This window comes from Cynocephalus volans, chromosome 2 (assembly GCF_027409185.1).
Source record: "Cynocephalus volans isolate mCynVol1 chromosome 2, mCynVol1.pri, whole genome shotgun sequence".
NCBI lineage: Eukaryota > Metazoa > Chordata > Mammalia > Dermoptera > Cynocephalidae > Cynocephalus > Cynocephalus volans.
In genome coordinates, this window is record NC_084461.1 from 167,437,501 (window position 1) to 167,450,970 (window position 13,470).

At 38.2% G+C, this 13,470-nt stretch overlaps 1 protein-coding gene across 1 annotated transcript in view; it reads right to left on the reverse strand.

The window, feature by feature from the left end:
* Positions 1 to 13,470, reverse strand: part of ELP3 (elongator acetyltransferase complex subunit 3) — a 100,885-nt gene that overhangs the window by 19,372 nt on the left and 68,043 nt on the right. Inside the window, exons 12-14 of the mRNA XM_063086152.1 lie at positions 12,792 to 12,857; positions 10,836 to 11,063; positions 9,795 to 9,876 (exon numbers count right to left, since the gene is read on the reverse strand). Of these exons, the coding sequence (XP_062942222.1) occupies positions 9,795 to 9,876; positions 10,836 to 11,063; positions 12,792 to 12,857 (376 nt within the window). The remainder of the gene's footprint in view (positions 1 to 9,794; positions 9,877 to 10,835; positions 11,064 to 12,791; positions 12,858 to 13,470) is intronic.

A 13,470-nucleotide genomic window follows, 5' to 3' on the forward strand; every position in this document is an offset into this window, starting at 1 on the left:
TTTGTGTAAACAAAACTATCAAGCAAATGAAAAGGCAACCCACAGAATGGAAAAACTTATTTGCAAATCACATTTCTTATAAAGGTGTAATATCCAGAAAATATAAAAAACTCAGTAACAGAAAGACAAATAATCCAATTTAAAAATGAACAAAGAACTTGAACAGACATTTCTCTAAAGAAGATACAGAAAGGACAAGCACATGAAAAGATTTTCAGCATGATTAATCATTAAGAAAATGCAAATGAAAACCCCAATGAAATACCACTTTGTACCCACTAGGATGTTATTTTAAAAAAAAAAGAGGAAAAGTGAGTACTGGTGATGTGGAGAAAATGGAACCTTTGCACACTGTTGATGGGAATGTAAAATGCTGTAGGCACTGTGGAAAACAGGTTTGTCCTCAAAAAGTTAAATACAGAATTACCATTTGACTCAGCAATTCCACTTCTGGGTATACATGGGTACTTCAGAAAGTTTGTGAAAAAACAGATTTAAAAGATAATATAAACCTTTTCATGAACTTTTTGAAGTATCCTTGCATATGTAAAAAAATTGAAAGCAGGTATTTGAATAGATATTTGTACACCCATGTTCGCAGCATTATTCGCAGTAGACAAAAGGTGGAAACCACCCAAATGTACATCAGATGACTGGATAGATAAACACAATGTGGTATATACATACATTATTCTGCCTTAAAAAGGAAGCAAATTCTGACATACGCTACAGCATGGATGAACCCTGAAGACACTATGCTAAGTGAAGTAAGCCAGACGGACAAACATTGTAAGATTCCACTGCATAGACACAGGAAGTAGATTAGAGTGGTGTCACGGAAATTGGGAGTTATTGCTTAACGGTTTCAGAGTTTCTGTTTGGGGTGATGAAAATTTTGCAAATAGTGGTGATGGATGTGTAACACTGTAAACCTAACTAATGCCTCTGAATAATGTCTAAAATGGCAAATTTTATGTTATATGCAATTTACCAACTCTCCAAATGAAAAAATAATGACTTCATTGAGCATTAGTATCTTCAAGTGTTTGTAGGGGGAGGGCATACAGATCAAGGTAAGAAACCTTCAGAGGGAAACCATGTCTTCTCAGCCCAAAGATGGTCTTCTACATTCTACAGTCTAGAAGAGACATATAAGTAAGTGTCCAGTATCATGCTCCTAAAGCACCTGACACAAGAAAGGTTTGTGAGGGGAGATAGAGGAACGTCCTCATCGAAGAGGAATGGCACAAAAAAGGGTCAGATGCAGGTGTTTCTGCTGGGCCTGCCGACTCTACCTAGGACAGTGTGAGGTGTAATCATGCTGCTGTGATTGGCTATATGAAAATCTGACACTGGGGTTGGGACAAGAACCCTTGAATTTAGGTATGCAGAAAAGGCCCAACTTGGGAGAATGCTAAATAAAGTTTCCTGTAGAAAGGGACTGGATACCTATTAATTACAAAGTAAAGAAAATGTATTCTACCGCTGTAGTTGACAACACCCAAACATGGCTGCCACCAAGTCTTCTCCCTTTGAGAGATGAAATTTATTTCCTCTCACCTTAAATCTGGCCCAACCCAATTAGTCTAACCAACAGAAAGTGGCAGAAGTCATACTGTGGTAGGCAGTCTCTAAAATGACCCCCAAAGTTCACAGCCTGATGACTACCTATTGTGTAGTCCCTTCCCCTTGAGGGTGGGATGGACTCATTAATTCTCTTCTGAGATTAGGTTATAAAAAAGACTATGGCTTCCATCTCAAAGGCACGTATTTGCTCTTTCTCTGATCACTCCAGCTGGGGGAAGCAAGCTGCCTTGTCATGAGCAGTGCTATTGTCATGGGCAGTGCTACGGAGAGGCCCGTGTGGCATGGTGAGGAACTGTAGCCCGAAGACCAATGGCCTGTAGGAACCGAAGCCTGCCTCAAACTGCCCAGTGACCTTGAGAATGGGTCTTTCAGCTCCAACTGAATTCTGAGATGACTACAGCCCCAGCTGACACTCTGACTGCAGCCCACCCAGCTTAGTCACTCTCGGATTACTGACCTACAGAAATGATGAGAAACTTGTTGTTTCAGCCAGTAAGTTTCGGGGTAACTTATTACACAACAATAGATAACTAATATAGACACTCTGGGGCTTCTAAGCCCAGGCCTTCGCTTCCTTCCTCCTAGAACCCAGCTCTCACGCCATGAGAAGCCCAAGCCATGTGGAAGAGAACCAAGGTGCTCATCTTGACAATCACAGCTAGAACTGACACTCCAGATAAACCACCCCGGCCAGTTGCCAGCCATTTAAGCCACCCTGACATCATGGAACAGAAATGAACTATTCCCCTCTATGCACTCCTGAATTTCTCGCCCACAGAATTATTAAGCAAATAAAATGGCTGTTGTTTTAAGCCACTAAATTTTGGGGTAGTATGTTATATAACAATAAATAACCAAAACAACCACTAATTAGTAGGATTTGCAGTAAGAGAGGACAGACCACACAGGGTATAGATCTGGGACTTCTGGATTGTTATACCGAACATTAGCAATTCATTCATAAATGGTGGGCAACTGGAACACTTGCTGCTTGGGGAGGTAGAGGATGGGGTATATAAGGAAACTTTATCCCATGGACACAGTCTGACATCCTAAATCCAACAGCTACTGTTTTAGAAACGTGAGTGTTGGTCAGAGACAACAGTTTAAGCCAGGTTGACTAAAGATTAAGACATTTCTTGTGTATGCCCTGTTGGAATCACAAATCCCTAAACCAAAATGCTCCATAACACTAGTATCTTGGTTGCATCCTATTTTTTAGCATTATTTAGTAACATCTGCTCACCCAAAGGGGGAGAATCTGCCAAATCCCTGCCTCTAATAGATATAAAATAGAAAAGCTTTATCAAATTGAATGGATTAAGGCAATGTCAAATATTTAGAGAAAAGAACAGTACTATTCATATGAAAGTTACACTGATAAGGAGTTAACATTGCAACAAACTATTAAAACAGACTTCCTGGTAAACATCTGGTAGTGTGAAGGCTAGACCACATTTTGGAGAGGGCCTCCTTCCTCAGAAAAAAGCCTGTGAAGCATAATTTTACAATAAAGGTAATCATTTATCTCAAAGCTGCTAGACCTTTCAGGAATATTATTAAAAACCACATGATATATCCCTATTCCTCCTCCTAAGCAAAAGCATACAACCGTTGTTCCCAGTATCCATCAACTAGGAGGAACAAGAATGGGGGACAAAAAGTCTTTGAATGTACAGTGTGTCTCATCAGCAAGCCTAGCCTTTGAGACTTCAATGTACACATTTCTGAAACATGAGGTTAGTCAGCATGGACCTGGGATTAGCAACGGCATTTGCCAAATGCTGTTCCTCAAGTGCCAATAAGCCACCACAAGCCAGTATCCTATTCAGGAGTATGTGAAACACGTGCACTAATTAATATAGTCATGTGATGCCAAGTGCCGGATGGTCTAACTCACTTGACATGCAGTGTACTACAAACTAGTACCCCATTCACCTACAAATGAATAAACATCAAGCCATGAAATAAAGATTTCTGAGACTTATTCAGCCACACCGCCACAGCCTAGCTCCAACACAGTCTCCAACGCCGGCTAACTCATTATCGAGCAAACTAGTATTCTATATCATCAGGGCTAGTCAGATTAATACTGATGCTGAAATTAATAGGGTTCTTGTAGTAAAGCAATACTCTATGTTGTATCTATTTTCTTTTAAAAGAAAGATTAACATTGATTTTAAAAAGTCCTCCTGGAACTTGCACCAAAAAATAAACATATATGATCATTGGTGGAATACCAAATGGAACAGAGGAATACATAGAAGCCAGAAAATGTGCATTTAATTAGGGGATAATTTATCTAAAAGATAAATTTTGTAGAAAGCTGAAGGAGAGAGTACAAAAGAGCCAACAATCTTTCCCCTTCTTTCTGATAAGTCCTATGTTAACACATGCACATGTGACACAAACTGGTTTGCATTTGGCAGGTTTCCTGTGTCCATTAGCAAATAGATATGCCATAACGAAGAAAAGCTTTTCTAGGCATTTTGGTAAGGATTATGAATCCATTATCCGACAGACCTAGTTACAAAGTAGCCTTCTTTTCAACTAGATTATAATGCAAAGCATAAAACAACCTTCACCTCAAACTGAGGGAGATGTGTAACAGCCTAGAATACAGGTGAAGTTTCTGAGGTCCTAAGATTTACTAAGTAAATCTCAGCCATTTGCAGTTTAATGAAACAAAACAACTGTTATTTTCTGCCCACATATGATTTTCTTGATCAGTGGGTCTGGGGTACAAAACCATTAATTTCAGTTGTAGGAAGCCATATTGGATTAAAGAAGGCACAGGCACACTGATTTTTTGACTGGGGGAGGATTGTAGATATAGCTTTCAGGTCTTATAACTCTGAGCATCATGATTAAGAATGATCTCATCTTCACAGTGACTCGTTTAATCACCCTATATTTAAATTCTTCTCTCCTCCCCTCTTTCTTGGCTTTTTAATAGATTTAAACAAAATAGCTATCAGTCTCTGACTTCAGTGATTTCTGTCATCAACCATTCAGACATTTTCCTCATTTCTCACCATCACTGTGTGATCTATCAGCCTTAAACAATTCTTGGCCAATGGCCATATTAATTTTCTACTTGAAAGAACACAAATAGAATACTGCTGATGACGAAGGTAGTAGGGGGAGCTTGGGGAATAGCTGTTCATCTTGCTGCATAGCAATTACCTTGGCAAACTGAAACAGTAACATGATTGGATCTGATACCTAGCCAAAACTGCCAGAAGAAAAAAAATCATTCTGTTGGGGGTGTTAAATGGCTTTTTAAATAGTGGCTATCAACAGTTTTATTTGCCCTTTGGAAATGGTGTGACATCAGAGATCTCTAGTTTCCATGGTGATTATTAGTGATGGCATTTCAAATGTTGTGATTAGCTTCTACAGTGTAATTTCTTGCACTTTACACCATAAGAGAGAAAAGAGAAAAAATGTTTCATCTTAATATTTTTAAAGGAAAGAATGCTGATCATCCAAGTAGATAAGCATCACAGTTGTTAAGTAAATACAATATGTTAATCTTAAACAGATACGTGTTGATAGAAGATACATGGGTAAGTTGGTAAAAGATATTAAAGCACATGGACTTAATTGCTTAGATATTTAGCAGCAATTAACTATTATTTCCTGCCTACACATTATTTTATAAACTGGTTGTTCTTATAACACTGATTTACCCATTTTTATATGTAGAAAAAAGAATATTTTCTTCCTATGAGGCATTTAATCCTGAGTTGAGAAATAATCTGATTTTAAGTAGGGAAAAAACTTATCTTTCTCTGCATTTAAGGACAGTCAACAGGGCAACAGGGTGAAGACCGAGGCAGCTGCCCTGCCCAAGATGAGCATTCGGGGAAGGTGGGGCAGCACCTCACACTTCTTCTATTTGCCCCTCTATACACTTAGTGATTTTGATGGTGATAAGCTAAACATTTCACTTTTGCTTTAATTGTCACACTCAAAGTTGATGTTAACTTTAAAACACAGTTTACTAAGATAATTAAATGTACTTCAAAAAATAATAGAATGAATAAACTTAAAAGCATCTTTTTCTAAGAAAGTGCTTCACTTAACTTTGACAAAGAAAGAAGTTTTCAATTGTCTTATGTAGCTGTAAAGGTAGTCATAATCTTTAAGAAAATATAGTCAGCTATAAAACACATAGTGTATACCTATAAACAAAACATATTAAGTAACAGATAAAAACAATGTTTTTTTAATAGAGAAAAAGAGAATACACACAGTCTTTCTGACTAATGATTCAAATCAGATTTACTGTGTAGTTAACAATATTGTCTAGAAGCAGAAACAGAGATTATAAATCCAAGTTGCGGAGAAAGTCTGCTGGCAAGATGAAGGGAAGTCATAATGAATCAGAACACAATTAAAAAAAAATTCTACATAAATGCATTATTATTAACAGTCAGAGTAACTAAAATGATAAATGGTTCTGTTGCTCCCTTGATTCAAGCTACTAGTTATGTCAGGACAGAATATCTAGGCCATCACTGTGTATGACTTACACAAAAGCCTACAGACCCAGAATAAGAATGGATTTACAAATCAAGGACAAGGTCAGGAAAAAAAACACACAACACTTGGGTCACAAAGTATCATCTTTTGTGGCCAAAGTTAGTATGAATCCACAAATCATGGATAGGATTAACTATGTCATCACCACTTTCATCTTGACATACCTAACCTACAATGAGACTGAGGTCAATTACTGATGAAATGGGTTTCATGATATGGTATCAGAAAAGAACCTACTTAAAATGTAATCATTAAAACACAATTGGACATGTTGAGAACTAAAGAAGTTAAAATAGGAAGGGGCAGAATTCTAGACAGAACTGTAAAAGATAACCTAACCCATTTGTTTTTAATAAAGAAATAAAGGCCCATGGAGGTCAAGTAAAATTATCCTAGATCAGCAGGAGAGCTACTGGCAAAGCAGGATTGGGATTCTGGCCACCTGTCTGCCCCGGCCAGTATGTCTTCTCACAAACCACATCTAATGAAGTATTGTTAAAATTCAGCCCACAAACATCAATACTATTATAAAGAGATTTTCATCCTAAGGATCAACTTATGGAGAATAATTGTTTGACTTTTCACAAAAACCAATTAGAACACAAGCACACACATCATTGCACTCAAATCAGAAAAGCCAGAGTCAAAATGAAAAAACATGGAAGGAAAAAAAACCAACACTAAAAAACATCATGATAATAAACACTTCACAGCTGTCCTCCTTGTAGTTCTGAATACTCAACATCTCAGGTGTCTATTCAGAAGCTTAACTAGACCGGTAACATATTAATAAGTTGGTGAATTGAAACGCAACATCCATAGAGGAAATGTTCTCAGTTTTTTCATTTGAAGGGTGACCAGTGCTTGAGTCAAACAGAGTCAAGGCCCTACGTAGTTTCTCCTACAGAGAGTGACAGCAGGGCTTCCAGGCCAGAGTGACAGGAAGTAACACTTACCTCCCTCCTTCCTCCCAAAGAACTCACTTTAGTTCCGAAAAGGCATTCTAGTACTGTTCCTACAGAAACCCACTGGCCAAAAGAAGCCCTCTGTATAGAAATTAGTACACCTATTGCACCAGCTGACAAGAAGAAGGTTCTTCCCTGTTATTCTGAGCAAGTCTCTTCTTGTTATCTTAGAAATTCTACACACAGATGATCTGAAATTGAGCTATTATTTAGATTATGATAAGCTAGGAAGAGGACAGATGCTGATTTCCACTTAGGAAGACACCCTGCTCATAAAAAGCAGAAACTGAGGCTCTCATAGCAATTGCATATGACCTCAAGCAAGTCTGGGGCCCTCTCTGCATGCAACATTTCTCAAAGGAGATAGATGTCACAAAGGCAAATGAAATAGAGCAGGGACAGAATACGATGCTCTTCACCCTTACAATTATAGGACATGGGAAGGATGTGGATGCTCTTCACTTTTACAATAGGTTCTCACAGATACCAGAAAATCACTGGCAGTGTATCAGCCTGTGGGAGTGTGGCATTGCCAGGGTCACCCAGAGTCCTCATTACCTTGATGATTGCTTAAGAGAATGTGACATTTGGAAGAGAATACTAAAACCTTGCTACACCCAAAGTGTGGCCTGAGGACAATCAGCACAGGCATCACCTGGGAGCTGGTTAGAAACTTAGGGTCTCAGGCCCCATTCAGACCTCATGAGTCAGAATCTGCATTTTAACAAGATCTCCAGGTGATTCCTAAGCACATTAAAGTTTCAGAAGTACTTCAGTGAAAACGATGATGATGCTCTGGCAAAAGTTGCCACAGAAATTTCAGGCGATACCAACCCTACACAGATGCATGTGCAGAATGGGTTCCAAGTCAATTTGGCCCTTTCTGGTACTTCTGGCCAACCACAGGTTAAACAGTTGAGAGGTAAACGTTTTTAAATTACAGATATCAGTAGCAATCAAGTGAGCCTCATATAGTTACCTCTTTTTTGTGGGATCAAAGATAATACAGAAAAATACAGAAAGCTAGGCATGTTAAGAAATGCTTTATTAATCTGTCTGGATAATGCCAAAAATCATAACCAGACTAAATGATTAAGTGGGCCTGGGTCATTACATTTTCATAATTATAATCATTAAAACCTAGGCATGGGTATTGATTTATTATTTATTAATTGGCAATAACTTACTGATTTTTTTTTAAACCTCATTTCAATTTTCATTTTCAAAAAAGATTATTTTCTCAAAAGCTGTAGTTTAGCTTAGGAATGTAGCAGTGCAATGGGAAAATCACCATGCTGGAGGAAAAATAACCTAAATTTTGATCATGGCTTTCACCATGTTAGCTTTCTGCTGGGAACAGCAGTTCTTGTAAGGATACAATACTATAGAGTAAGAGTGAAAGACAACATTTCCTGCTCCATTCATACCAAAATTTCCTTTTCATGCCCATTTCCCCAATTATCCGATGTCCTAGATAAAGAAGGGGGAAGCTCCTGATGGGGTTCAGAACATACTGCCCCAAAACAGGGTGTCTCGGCATATTGAACATTTTGAGCTGAAGGTCTGAGAAAACAGCAGGTGCAGAAAGAACTCTGACCTTTCCCTGCCCTTCTCTCTTGACGCAAGTTAGGACCGTTCTATGAGAAGTGCCCTCTCTATACCTGGAGGAAAGGAACTTCTTTGGATTCTGAACAAACAGGCCTTGCTAAGTTTCCTCCAGTTTATTACGCTTAGCTCCTATCATATTTTTCCATGACTTTCCACTCTTCATCAAACCAAGTATAAAAACACTAAGGTTTAACCATTTTCTTAGGGTCTTCATTTCTTTATAAAGTCTCCTGCATCCAGTAAAATTCACATTAAATAAATTTGTATGCTTTTCCTCTGTTAATCTGTCTTTGTCAGTTTAATTTTCAGACCCAGCCAGGGATCCGAAGAGGACTGAGGAAAACTTTTTTTCCTCCACTCTACTCCCCAGGAACAAAGTCACTGAGAACAATATTTAAGGAGCAAGAGCTCTGCCTTGATGGATTTTGGATGTGACCGGTGCCATTGCGCACACAATAAGCACAAAACAGCTGCTGGCCTTGTCTTCCACTCCAGCACCAAACTCCTCCCCCCTTCCCAGAAGCCTTGTGACTTAAACAGAAACCCTTTTGCTTCTGCAATGGCACAGTTCTCCACCCTGGTCCCATAGTTTCCACATTAGCATAATGCCCCTCCTTGATGGTATCAGCCAGCCCTTGGCACCCTACATAAGCTCTACCACACCCACACCTGGTGCTGTCTCTAATTTTGAGTGCACCCTGGTAGATTCTTTTCCTTTAATAAAGCTTGAACGGTACCAGGCCTCTCAGCTCACTTTCTTTCACATATCATCAAATTCCATTTTCCCAGACAGATTAACTGGGCACAAAGCATAAGAGAGAAGATGACCACGATGACTTGTGACAGGCAGCAGAAAGATAATATGCTTTACGGGTTCCGCCACTCTCAAAGATGGAGTGCTTCTGAAACCTCTACTCCACCAAAATGCTTTCATGAATTTTGTGTCTGAGCACACGTCCTTTACTAGTCAGCTAAGCCCAATTTTGAACAAAATAATCAAAAACAGGTGCAAGAGAGTACCAAGATAGTTCCCATTGTGGTACCGAGTTCAAAATGTGGGTGGATCATGAACCATCCCCCAGTTACCTGATATAACAGCTATTTTCCCAGATCCATGCTCTTCTCTAGCTATTCTTTCTGCTTCCTCCATCAGCAGCATGCCAAATCCCTGCAAAGAGCAACGAACGGGGTTGAGGAATTAAGAAGGGAAGAAGTTCATTAAGAGTGGTCCATAAAACAAAAAGGCCCTATGACGGCAGTTGCTAAAATGTGTTAAAGTAAGAGCGACAAAAATGTTATGGGAGTAAGGAAAAAGAAACCATTCAATTATACCCAAAGTACACTGTTGGGTACAATTAGACTAATAAAAAAAGGTAGAACTTTCCAACAGGAGCCACCAAAAGGTATCTTGTGGATGATGTAACCTAGTCAACAGCAAGGGGATGATTCCCTCTCAACTTCTGTCCCTTTTTAGACGGGTTCTAGGCAATTTCCAGGTGATGAAAGTCTGGGGCAGTAGGTCTTATATTTATTAGAGTCATCCTCCACTTTATAAAAGGGTTCAGAAACCAGGCAAGACTCTTAAGTCATCAATTTTGGGTCTTACTCTATATCCATCATTAAAGGTATTAATACATTTTCCTGAAATTTTGAAAAGTGAATTATTAATTTTAGGTTGTTTGGCAGTGAGAATAAGGCTCCACTATATATAATGTAGCATATGTTTATGAAGTGCTTTAATATTTCATAAATGCTTTTACATCAGCATCTCATTTGGTTCCATAATAAGTGACCTGCATGAAATTGCCGAATTAGACAATTTTTGACTTTCAAAAATATCAATTTCATATAGTTCAATCTGATATATTCCACCCGACTGAATCTGTTTGTCCCTCCCTCCTCCGCCCTCACACCCAGTAGAGTGCAATCTGGAGATAAAATATCTCTGAACAACTAAGATATTGGTTCCTCTGTTTCTAGCCTTCCCTGTCTCCTTTCCTCCTCTTCTGTCTCTTCCTCTCCACCCATGCTCACCGCCACTCCTCCCGCCACCCCCATTCCTTCTCTCTTTTCCTACTTTGGGCAATTTCTTAATGATAAATCAAACAGAAATGGAATAAAGGATACCTGATGCTGAAATTTAGCTGGATCCCGACTGCTCACAGGGACCACACTTCCATACACATGCAGCTCTCGGACTATGGAAACACCTCCGCCCAATTCAAATCGGAAGGTTTCCTCGGAACACTTCCGTAATCGTAGGAGGCCAATCAAAATGTCTTGATCTGGGTCTTCATATGACAAGAACGTTTCCCAGCCGCCATTTGCAACATAATCTCTTCTTACCAATTCAACCTGTTTAACAAAAAGCCAGAATAAATATTTTTCAAAATTAAAGAAAAAGTTCATTTTTATGATTGTATGAATTTATTTAGGCTACTATCCACAGATAGGGATAAAGGATGAATAATCAGTAATTATATTCCTTTTTACTTGTCTATTCTCAAATAGCACCAAGGTTACATAAAAGTTCATACTTTGTTCATGGACTATTATATTAAAGAAATGTTTATAATTTCATAAAATATTTGAACTTCATTAACCTTGAGATTCTTACAGAGATCCAGCTCTGTAAATGCTTCCATGTATTTAGATTTGACCCTCCATGAACAGTCTCTAATGCAAAATTACAGATTGCGTTACATGTACAGCTCTTAGGAACACCCCTTTGACTCAAAACTGTCAGGCGCTCACTGATTTCTATTTTCTAGTTCTTACCTCCTCCACTAAAACCTGCTTTGGAAAAAACAAATGTGATACTGGTCACTTGTTCCTTGATAAGATTTTTAAAAAGTATGACATTCTACAAGGCACTTAAAATATTATGCCTAATTATGTGATTAAAATGTTAAAGAAAATTCAATCACTGGAAAGTAGCTTCTGGGGGAAAGTATGGGTGGTAGCAATCTACATAGGATTTTGACTCTTCAGTTCAGTGTACAAATGGCCCTTGTACTTTGATACATATAAGCAATATTTAACAATATGCATACATTACAGAGAGAAACCTACATATTTTGCCATGATCACACCCACATAATCTCTGTAAATGGGCAGACTGTACCCACAAAGAGGTGAACAGTTCAGACCAATACTTATGAGGAGTCTTCAAAATGTACACGAAAGCATTCATATTATCTTTTAATTCAATTTTTCCACAAACTTTTTGAAGTACCCTTGTATACTCCTTCTCAACTTAATATTTGCTAAATGACTGGACTGCAAAAAAACTTGGTAAAATGATTAACTGTGTTGGGTCTACTTTTTCCCTCAAAAGGTACTAACTGTAAAAAATCTCAATTAAACAAACAATTCATGCTGAGAACAGAAACATCAATGCAGAGATCATCTATCCCAGCCTTTCTCAAATGGGGTTCCACACGAGTTAAACCCCACAGCAAATTTGGCACATAGCTATACATTACAGATGTGTAGGAGAAAAGTTAATTCATTACATACAACGAATGCCTTAGGACATTACACTTAATTTTTGTGGAACCCCTGTTGACAAGGGCCAATCTACTCATTTGACTATCATCAATGGGCCAAAGTTTAACAGTTGCACACAGATAAGAAGGTCATACATACCATGCTCTTATACCTGAAGGTGGCCACTAGTCATAGGAGACCATTTACATTTGATTGATTAAAATCAAACAAAATTAAAATTTGGTTCCTCATTTGTACTGCCACATTTCAAGTGCTCAACAGTCACCTGAGACTAGTGGCTATCCTATTGGAAGGCTCAGATTATAGAACATTTCCAACACTGCAGCAAGTTCTGTTGAGTAGTGTTGATCTAGAATGAGGCTCACACTTGGTTTTCCTACCCTGGCTTTTCTAGAATTCAGCCACCCTCATATTTGGCTTTCCTGGCTTGACATCTACATCTAATCCTCAAATATGTTCTGCTCCTAGTTATTCATTCACTCTAAAGGTGCAGTCCTATCAGTAAGCAGACTTAGTCCAGGCTTGGCAAAGACCAAAGAGTGGACCCAACCTCTATCAAATCAAGAAACTAACCTGATATGGCCGTACTTTGTGATGAATTTCTTGAATCCCAACTTCTCTGGTTCTCACATCTCGACACTGCCCGAAAAAAAATGAGTTGGGGAGCAAATATAAAACTGGTAACTAATTCAATTTTTATTTAAACCTCTTACCAAACCCTGGGCTCAAAATTAAGTTTGGACATAATTTACGTTGAGATAAAAGAACCAAATTTTAAAACAAAATCACCTTTAATAAATTAGAGGATGGGCTAACCAGAATGAACATGTATGAAGTAGTATAGTATTGCTTTTAAAACAAACGTTATTCAAAAGAGACTGACATAATATAGTATTGGGGGTAAAGAACATAAGTCATAAAGTTAGAAAATAGTTTTGCCCAGGGGATATAAATATCTAAAAGTATAATCCAAAACTGTGTGTACAGAAGAATAAAAGGCAAATCTCTAAATTTTTAAAACATTTACCATTGTATGGCAGTTAACATTTTTAGCATCACCATTTTTGTATCATTTTAGAAATGTCAAAAAAAGATGTATGTTTAAGATGGCTGTTTTCTTGCAGAGAAGGGTGCTGTGAAAGAGAGCATGGGAGGGACGGAGAGAGGGAACAAAGAAGAAAGGAAAGAAAGAAGGAAGAAAAGAGCCTAGAGCCATGTACTATATAATCTGAACCACAATCACAAATGGTTC